The sequence below is a fragment of the Schistocerca nitens genome, chromosome 6 (assembly GCF_023898315.1).
Source record: "Schistocerca nitens isolate TAMUIC-IGC-003100 chromosome 6, iqSchNite1.1, whole genome shotgun sequence".
Lineage (NCBI taxonomy): Eukaryota > Metazoa > Arthropoda > Insecta > Orthoptera > Acrididae > Schistocerca > Schistocerca nitens.
Genome location: NC_064619.1, coordinates 577,910,880 through 577,921,554, shown reverse-complemented (window position 1 = coordinate 577,921,554; position 10,675 = coordinate 577,910,880). Strand labels below are relative to the sequence as shown.

The following is a 10,675-nucleotide window of genomic DNA, read 5'->3' as shown; positions in this document are numbered from 1 at the left end:
TCAACACCAACAGACAGAAGTCCCTCTCAGAATTGTTCCACAATTTCAGCGATCGCTTCCCCTCAACACAAATGCATTACTTTCTCTTCTTCCTTGCCTTCTCACTTTTTTTCTACAAACATCTCCAGACTCATAGACTACAAGAACAGATCCAAAATTTTTCGAAGTACAGCATCCTGTAAACCACTGAGTAACTAGAAACAAACAGACCAAAAAATGATATTCACACTCTCGAATACCGAAGTCGTTGATCTCATTATACTTACAGTTAAATGTTACGATCGCGGTCTCAATTGATTGACATTCGACAATGAGCTAAGTATCGGAAATACACTCTCTTGACCCCTGTTACTCTGGAAATATCTCTACCGTCCTTACGACTTCCTCTCTACTCATCACATAACTTCCTTCTCTGTTCGCTTTTCTACAAACAACCTCAGACTCATAGACTGCAAGAACACATGTACTTTCTCCATAATATTACACAATTTTACCTGTACTTCTCAATATCATGCACTAGGCTATACGCTACCGATCACTAGTTCATCATAATTCCCAAGCTATAGACTTCAAATTAATTCTCTACAAATGCCAAACTTCATCTATGTGCAGCATACTGTAAACCACTGACTAACTAGTAACAAACATACGCAAAATGATATTTCCACTCTCGAATACCGGTTTCAGTCATGTAACATATTCGAGATCTTGGCTATAATTTGCACATCAACTAAGGTCTGTCCCAGGTCTAGAGAACAGACAAGGGTGTATCCAACACACCACAATCGATCTTCACTCAACTAAATAAAGGAAGCAAATGTGCAGAAGTAGTCAACCGAATGATCTACATCCCATCGAATAACACTCCAACCCAAATCAATCATCTTCTCAAATTCTGACTTGATCACCAAAGCCGCCCAACACATACTATTACTTCACTATTCAGTCGTCTAGAGAACATCAAAAGTTAACTCTACAGACTGATACAATCCAACAGGTCTCTGTATTCGGACAGCTGCTCCAGTTATTTATTATTATTTATTATCATTTATGATCATTTATTATTATTTATATCATGCACATGTGTTTGCCATGAGGTCCGGAGTCCAACTGGGTTAGTACACACAGCCACCAGCAGAGGGCCTCATTCAAGATGTCCGATTTTGGTAGGGAGTTAAAATTTTGGCGGAAGATCATACAATTTGTTTACCTAACAAAAATGGCTCCAAGTTCAACTGTGTTTAGCTCCTATCACAACCACCAGAGCGATCTGTCATCACGTCAGTTGATTACGCAATTACCATTATTCAAGATGGTTGCACCCAGTGTGAAACGTGTCACCTTTCCCGAACCTGCATGCTACAGTAAAATTCCAACTTGGCTTTAGTCACACCCTACACATCGTTCAGCTGATCCCATTTCCAGATCCTTTTGCATCTGATATCTGCAATTTAAGTCCGAGAAAGACATATCCATTACCTTCTGCAGCCTGTTTAGAAACAGAACGACCTCATTTACTACAACAGGACCTTGTCTTGACCATTCGCCGGAAATGCGAGTGCCGTCGGCGGCATTTCAAAGCCACATATCTGTCCATCTAAACAGCCATCCACTCAGCCCCAGGACCAGCATGCCGAAGTGGGCTCTGTCTATACCTGCTCTCCAGCTATTGTCTAACCACATACACTGCACAAATGGATTCCTGAGTAGCGCAGATCTCTATCCTCCCCTACATCTCCAACTGGATATGTAAACACTGTCTCTCCCCCAGCCAGTGAATCCGACGTCATTCATGCTTCGCTGACAATTTCCACTCACAAATCTTAAACACTCTCATATGTAAAAGCCTATTCACTCCTGCCAAAACTCACTTAATAATAAAAAACATTCTCCCTTTCTAAGCATATATTAGCATGCATTTAGAACAAACAGACAAACATAATTCCAAGCAGAAGTCATACATATGATTAGAAAGAAAAAAAAGGCCTCAATTTAGGTTATCCGACATTTATTTACATGTCCTAATGATACAGTTGTAGATGAGTCGCGTCATCCACTCGCTCAGTCCTTCAACACACACTTTCACAGAACTTTTTCTACTTATATGCCACCCACCCCGTTATAGTAATTTTGTACAAGCATTTACACCCCCCACATACAACCCAGCTCAATAGAACATAATAATTCCCTTTCCACAGATAGTCATAGTCGGTGAACAATTAAACATACTAAATTACACATACATGTATTCAAATAAGCAAATACTTTTACCTACATACACACCCCTCTCACCGAGGATAGGACATTTAATATTATATACTTAAACACAGACCAATGATAACAATATTCCGACTCGCACCCTGTCCTTGTAATAAAGATAAAATTCATTTTCCTATACGGTACAAAATAGCCATTTTACATTAATGCACCCTCAGTCGACCCAAGTTGCCGTCAGAACAGTTCAGCTAATTCGAGAGCCTTTTCCCGTTGGCAGAAACGCGTCAGTCTTTCTGATCATAGCCTGCTCCCTTTTATACAGAAATCTCCAGACTCGCGTATTAGAAGACCAAAAATATTTTTAATATAATATTATAAAATTCACCTCGCACTCGTCGATATTAAGCACAGTCCTAGTACTTTAGCGCACCATAGACCTCTGACTAGCTAGAATTCCTGCTCTGCACAGACATTAACACGGACTGATGCACGGCCTCTCACAGGAAACTATACCTTGCACCTTGTAAATCATATTCTTACAGTCGATAGCATAACATTGAATGATTTTAAATAAGGGACAGCCACAACACAAGGAAACTAGAAGAGCCTGGTGGCATTGTGGCGACTTTCCAACCTACCCCCCAAAAGTGACTGTCGGCCTCTATATTTAAACTCATATGTCGCAATGACCCAATAGTTGATAACTCTGCCTTCCATCCCTAGTGATTGTTCATTTTGCGCACAAGTATGGGATCACTGTTTTCAGTGCTAGCAACCCCAGAAGTTGTGGTCCATCAACCAAAATTTGTTCCCCAACTCATACAAGCATACCTGCCAACCTTCAAAAACAAAAAATCAGGATTTTCAGTTTTAAAAATCAGGAGATATGAAAGATCAAAAAGCTGTGGCTCATTTTTGTATACACCTAAGACAACTGAAAAGTTTTCCTTTAAGGCGCCACAAAGCTATATAATGGGTAAAAAAACATATAAAAACATTGGAAATACCCAAAATGTTGATTCCGTAACCCTTATTTGTAGTTTCGCCCAGCTAATTGCTGTTAGGTTGGGATGTTTTTTGGCATTAGAAAAAAAGTATGATTGCCGTAAAACAGCATCCACCATACTTGTTTTGTGACACACATGAAAACTGTAAAAATAGGCTTGCCAACTGGTTCTCCGGTGCATGCTGAAATCTTAACACAACTACTTCTTTTTTATTTTTCAGGGGCAGCATATACTTTCTCCTCGTAAGATTTCACGTTATCTCTCTGCATTATCAAAGTTAGCTAGTATTACACATTTTCAGGGAAACTATGTCATTACAGAAATTTGTAAAATTCTCATATTTAACTCTAGCTATGTAGCCTATTAGTATTCAGTATTAGCGAGAAACATTATTCGGAATTTTAGGAAAAAACATTAAACATAAATATTTGAATCAGGCTTGGAGGCATAGACATTGTCAGACAACATAATAGTTAACGCAACTACTTGTGGTGCGGAGGGTGAGGTGTGAGGGAGAAGGGGTGGGTGGGGAGGGAGGGAGAGAGAGGGGGTGGGGGGGTGGGGAGTGAGAGTGTGTGTGTGTGTGTGTGTGTATGAGAGAGAGGGGGGGGGGGCGTGCGGGAGGGAGGGAGAGAGGGGGAAGGAGGGAGGGAGAGAGCGCAATCACCCTTTGTGGCTGCAAAAAACAAGATTAGCATTTAATGTTTCAAAGACAGCAATGTTACAAAAGACAGAACACAAGCTCCAATAAAATAAGAAAGGAGAATCCACAGGAAACCAAAGTAGCCAAGTAATACATGAAACCAACACAAGTAATACGAATACGGCTTTATTCATAAACCTCTGGACAATAACGAAAATAAGCCTCTTGTGACTCCACACGTAAAAAGAAGAAGAAGAAGAAGAAGAAGAAGAAGAAGAAGAAGAAAAAAAGAAAAACCATACAGAACATGCAACACAAGCGATGCGAACAACTGATGTGAGCCATAGTAAGAGTGAGTCAGTGCTGCTTCGTGCATATATAGGCATTACACATTGGTAGATTGCGCAGTGGAGATTGTGACGTGTGCTCGCTTTCTACAAGCAGTCTCTTGGCTGGCCCACACTGGTACAGTTGGTGAATGATTTAAGTACAAATGCTAACTGCTCGTGACTAGAGTCATGCATGGTGTTGGTTTCAGCCTGCCCGTGGGCCAGCCCACCTCCCCCGCTGGGCTGGTGAGCTGAGTACAGACCGCCAGGCCGGAGCCAGCGAGCTGACAGGCCAGCCTGCCGACTTACTACCCCCTGCGCTGTGCACACTGCTCGCGTTACTGCTGCAGCTCTCTGTCTCTGCTGCGGTGCATCTTGCATCTGTTTGAAACATCTTAAGGTACATGGGGGACAGAATGACTCTACATTTTGTGTTATGTGATTACTATTATGAGTCTATTCACTACTACAATAACAGTGATTATAAGGGACTCCTTTCTAAAAGAAAGCAATGCCTTTAGTTCCACCAACATACGTTTGATTTGCACTGTCTGAAAATTAAGACACCACTAATTTTTGTAGGAAAAGGAGAACTGTATCATCCAAATACAGCATTCTTTTGTAGACTAAGCCTTAACATACAGAAGTTGTGCAGAATCAACAACTCATTAACATTTTGTGGACTGATCAATGATAGTTTCCGTTGACAGTCATCCCTGCCCGGCTAAAATTGCTTTCACCAGGTGCACTTGTTTCAGGGATTAATAGCACAGATCAAGCTAATCTGAAGAACAATGAAAACTTTTTTCCACACACTCTCCACAATGTCTGCAACTGAGCTGGATTCTCATTTTCGGAGTAAACTCTTGCTAAGTAGCATGAAATTTCATCTTCTGGTTGCAAATTTTTTTCCAGTTCAGTCAAAGAAGGCGGTTAGTCCCCTATGGAACCAAAGTAAAGTCGATTTGGCAACTGGGTAGACAACGTAGATGATCCTTCCATGAGGAACCACAGTACAGAAGATGAACATGTCACATCCCAATGTGTGGAACAGCAGGCTGCAGCAACGGACTCCAGACTGGGGATGGACTAACACCCGGGGCCAGGAAGCTGAAATCCCAAGGAGCTGCATGTATAGGAGGCAGCCAGTGGGATGGTTGTGCCTCCATAGCAAGCAACGACACACTCAAAGTAGAGGGTGGTGGGGTGGGCTACAGCATTGGAGGCCGCACCGGTAGACGGGTACCTTCCAGTGGTGAGCAGGAGTGCAAGTGATCAACGTAGTGCACCACAAGTTTGTCGGCTGTAAGGATGTCATGAAGACGGCATCCCCGCAAAGAGTACCTGAATGCATTCTCATGGCTGGTGTGGAGTGGGCCGTGTGGAGTGGGCCAGGGGGATGGAGAATCCCTAGGAGCTGCCTGTTGTCGAGCACACTGCTCACAACATACAACAAAACGGATAATTTTGCCATCAATTCCAGGCCAAAAAACAGTCTCCTAGCTAACAGTTTAGTGCGCAAAACTTCCCAATGGCCCTGGTGGAGAAGGTGTAGGACTCGCGCCATAACGCGACCTTCCATGGACAACAACAAAACACCATCAAAAACAGAGAGGCGATACTGTAAAGAAAAATAGTTGTGCAGGAGTCCGAAGCCCAACTTGGCAGTTTATCTATTGAACAAACAGAATCACCTGGAGGAGAACAGGGTTGGCGACAATGGCAGTGGCTATGTACAAGCTTGTAATTGGGAAACCCTTGACTGCAGCCTGCATTTCAGTATGAATATGGAAGCAGAGTATTGCTTCAAGATCAAAGGCAGGATCAGAACCCACAGGAAGGCAGGACAAGGCATCCGCATTGGAATGTTTATGCATAGGTCAAAAATGTATTTTGTAATTTTAGCAAGGCAAGAACAGTGCCCAGCATTGTAGGTGGTGTGCTGCCTTGTCAGACAAGGAAGTGTAACATGAAATTTCTGGAGAGCACAGACTATGGCAAGAGCCTCTTTTCCCACCTGAGAGTAACATGGGCCGAAGTGAGAGATTTAGAGGCAAAAGCAACTGGTTGTTTTGACCCGTTGGCATATCAGTGCGCCAGGACTGCACCGAGGCTGTACTGTGAGGCATCAATTGCCAAAACTATGTGCTGGTCTGGAGAGAATGTAGCTAAACAAGGGGCCAATAGTAGTTTGGATTTCAACATTTTATAAGCAAGTTTGCAATCCAGGCTCCAGCGAAAAGGTACATTCTTGTATAACAAGGCTTGCAACAGGTGGGCCAATGTGGCCACCTTTGGCACAAATTTATGGCAGTAAACTATCTTGCCTAGGAAGGCCTAAAGCTCCTTTGTGGACAAGGAGCATGGCATAGACTAACAGTGGAGATGTGGTCTGACAGAAGGCGAACCCCATCCTGCGAGACCTTGAACCCCAAATAAACCATAGAAGGTTGAAAAAACAGATTTTGCAAGGTTACACAATAAGCCTGTGGACTGTAAAACAGAAAACAAAGTGTGCAAATCTTTCAAGTGGTTGGCTGTGGAGGAGCCCATGACAACAATATCATCTAACTAATTAATGCAAACCAGAAGAGGCATAGTCAATTGCTCTAAAAATAATCACAAAATGGCAGGGGCACTAGCCACACTAAAAGAAAGCCACAAATACTGATAGAGACGCAAAAGGAGTATTCAAAATCAGAACTTGCTGAGTCCCTCCATCCGCAGTAACCTGTAGATACACTTCAGACAAATCAATTTTAGGGAAGTATCAGCCACCGTATATTTTCGTCAACAGTTCCTCCTCATGTGTGAGAGGATACATGTCCATGATCGACTGCATGCTGACAGTAGAACTGGAGTTGCCACAGAGGCGAAGTTTCCCCAGTGGCTTCCAAACTACAACCAGTGGAGAGTGACAGGAATAGGATACACATGACAAAAATGAAGCCGAGCCATGAATTTCAAAGAAATATGGGCAGAAGAATTTGTAGGATATGCTATACCTTCTGTAAACAAGGCCAAAAACTCCTCACCTTGTGTTTTCAATTGAGAATACGGTACCTGATCAGCTCAACTGTGTTGGTGATAGAAAATCCAAATGCCTGAAATGTGTCCATCCCAGACAAGAAAAAAGCCTCTCATGACTCCACAAATAACAAGACAAGAGAATCATACAGAAGGTGAAACATGAGCGATACACAGAACAAGAGATGTGAGCAGAACAAACTAAAAGAACATAGTGAGAGTCAGTTAGCATTGCTCCGTGAATATATAAGCGCGAGTCACCATTTGACGGTGCAGCCAAGACCATTCTGTGTGCACGCTTCCTGCAGGCGGCCTTTAATGGCCGGCCTGCACTGATACAGTTGGTGGTTGATCTAAGTACACATGCACAGCGACACTACTTTTGGCACATGCACTAGTAACAGGATACAGCACAAAATCTGGATGAGATCTGAACCTTGCTTTTTCCTAATGTAAGTCCAGTACCTTAACCACAGCACATCTCATCCTGTGTGATTGTGTGTGTCAGTAATAATAATAATAATAATAATAATAATAATAAACTGGTCCAAACACTGTGGAGAAATTGGTTTTTGTATTTGCTTTTGGTCAGGATTGAACACATGCTGCACGCAAGATTCTCACAATTAATTTCTCATGTAAAACGTACCATAACCTTCCTTCCCATAAGCCAATGGTGTCAACTATTTTATACACCTTTAATACCTGACTGCTTAATATAATAATGTGTATTTTCTAACCATTTTCATCGGGGACTGCATTTCTGAAATGTCTTTCACATGTATCATTTCCAAGAAAAGTTTGGCCATGTTTCTATCTTGCTATATATTTCACAAGTGTTGAGAATAAACACAAAGACTCATTATACTCCTTCACTAACTTGGGATTAATTTCCATCACTGATAAACTGTTCAAATCAAAGAGTTCTATGACTGTATGACATTTCAGTTCATCCATTTCAATGAAACACTATATAACTATTTCAGTGAAACACTACAGAACTACTTTATAACCACAAATAAGCAAAATTATTCTTTACATAGAGCTGATGTTACATTCATATTATTTAGCAATTTAACAGAACCAATCAACCATTGTCATCAGTGCTCTTACTGAGACAAGTTAAGAAATTTTACACTTTTCCTCCTAAATTATGTGGAAATTTGTGCACTTTACAGGTATACACTATGACACACTTTCTCTGCTGCATCTTCCAGTCAGGTATTATGCTTTAGAACAAGCTACAGTAGAACAAGAAAATATATTCAACACTGCACAAAGCTGCTTCAGTAGTGTATTTTGGTTAATAGCTACAAGTTTTATATCACATACTACATAACATTAACAGAGCCAATACTGAAACAGGAACTGCCTGTCTACAATACAGAATATTATATCAAGAAGCCAAATTTTCATAAAGGAATGCTATGATTCATTTAGGATTTTTAAAGGAATAACATTATCCACAAGTCAGTAACCGCCAGGAAATCTTCACAAACAAAACGTAAGCAGAGACACCCAGACATCAAACAGTCTGCATTTTGTTAAGGATGGCTGCAAGGCACATGAAAAGATGGAAAATTATGTTCAAATGGTAGGAAAAATATTTGTCATTTTCTATTTTTTCATTACAGACCTTTCCATCACAAGCGTATTGCTTCACTTCTTAGTATTTTTCTGAATTAGATATACGAGTGGTATCTGCAAACAGCCTGTGTCTGTCTCTCCATGTACACACTGCCTTTAAAGAGAAGTGATTTAAAGTTATCATCATTGTAGTTTCTTGATTACTGGCAATTCATAAAACCAAAATGTGAAATAAGGAAAAAGGAATGGAATTTGACAGTCTTATGTAAGTAAAAGATTCATAATACATGAAACTGTAATAATTACATATGCTTTTGTTTTCTCTCTCTTACATTTCTGGGTGTTTGAACTCTTTGTTCCTTTTTGAACATTCCTAGTTAGTAATATGCAAAAAATGGGAAGGGGGCACAGACAAGAATCTAATTATATATATACTATATGTACTAATAAAATAGTGTCATCTTTCTTCCAACAATAGGCTATATCTCAAATGTTTTCCTCAACATTTTAAATGATTCAGTTTTTTTGTAATATAGTTTTACAAAATATTTACCTGGAAAATGTTACAGATATGTCATGGAAATGGAGAAACACAAGAACACCACTTGATTTACCAAATATATATTACTTACAAGTGAAACCCTTTTTACTTAGCTTAAAGATATTCACCAAATTCTGTTTTCATAAAAGTTTATTGAGGAAGATTGGGGAAGTCATAATGTATACACATTTAATGATTTTGGCCATATATATCCAAATGATACTTGCAAATACACAAAATCTCTCACATTTGTGTAGTAGAATTTTAACTTTAAACTCTAATGCTCTTATTCAAGAAAGCAAAATAAGAGAAAACAAAAATGACTAGAGGAACTTTGAAACATATATCATATTTACACCACAATTATTTAAAAGACCTGCAATCTGCAGCTACTACTATTTCTGACTGCTTCAGTGATGATTTATTTGTGAAACTGGGTGATAATGAGGGTAACCACCACTAATGCATACGTTTCACAGTGAAATTCCAGCTTGAAACAAAAACAGATTGCTATGTTACCATAATAACTACCTTTCCCTTAGTAATACAACTTATTTCTCTCTCAAATTGTGAGAGCTATCTGAAAAACTGAACCATTTGTGTAAAAAACTGCATTCAGTTTTAGTACAGAATGAGGCTATAAAAACTGCAGCAATTCCTTCTTCTTCTCCTCCTCCTCCTCCTCATAAAAACTACACACTACATCCATGAAATCTAACTGATTTCATAAGAGTACATAAAACAACATTACTGTATAACAAACATCTTATATACATGTAAAAAAGGCAACAAATATCTCACAAGCAGATCATAACACATAAAATAAGCAACAGTTTGAAAATGTCAAAAATAATTTAGATACAACAATTGACAATGCAGTCAGCTGCTTAAGGTACCTGTGATGTATAACCTTGGCTTCTTGTACTCTGCAGGTTCAAAACAATGACACATTAATAGTCTGGAGAGTACATAAGCACTAGAATTTTAAGTGTATAAAACGTATTTAATTGTGCAGGTAACAGTCCCGTTTACCCCAGTAACTCAAATTCATTATCAGAGTCATCAAACTGCCTTCCACAATCATCGTATGCTGTAAAGAAGAAAATATATTTACATAAATCTTACACTCAATACAAATAATTTAAATTCTAATATTAACCTCATTCATGGTACTATGCCATATACCCAAATCTATAAATTATAATATACTGACACAGAGCCAGCACTAATACATAGAGGGGATTGCCAAATTTTGGGCAAAAATATAAAAAAAATTTCACCAACTGGATAACAGACAATAATACGTAAGTTGTCATGCCAATCT

The 10,675-nt window shown here is 39.7% G+C and overlaps 1 protein-coding gene across 1 annotated transcript in view; it reads right to left on the bottom strand.

Moving 5' to 3' along the window:
* Nucleotides 1-7,859: 7,859 nt before the first annotated feature.
* LOC126262823 (cysteine protease ATG4B) overlaps nt 7,860-10,675 on the bottom strand; it is a 91,260-nt gene continuing 88,444 nt past the window's right edge. Inside the window, exon 10 of the mRNA XM_049959671.1 lies at nt 7,860-10,441. Coding sequence (XP_049815628.1) covers nt 10,380-10,441 — 62 coding nt within the window. The 3' untranslated portion in view covers nt 7,860-10,379. The remainder of the gene's footprint in view (nt 10,442-10,675) is intronic.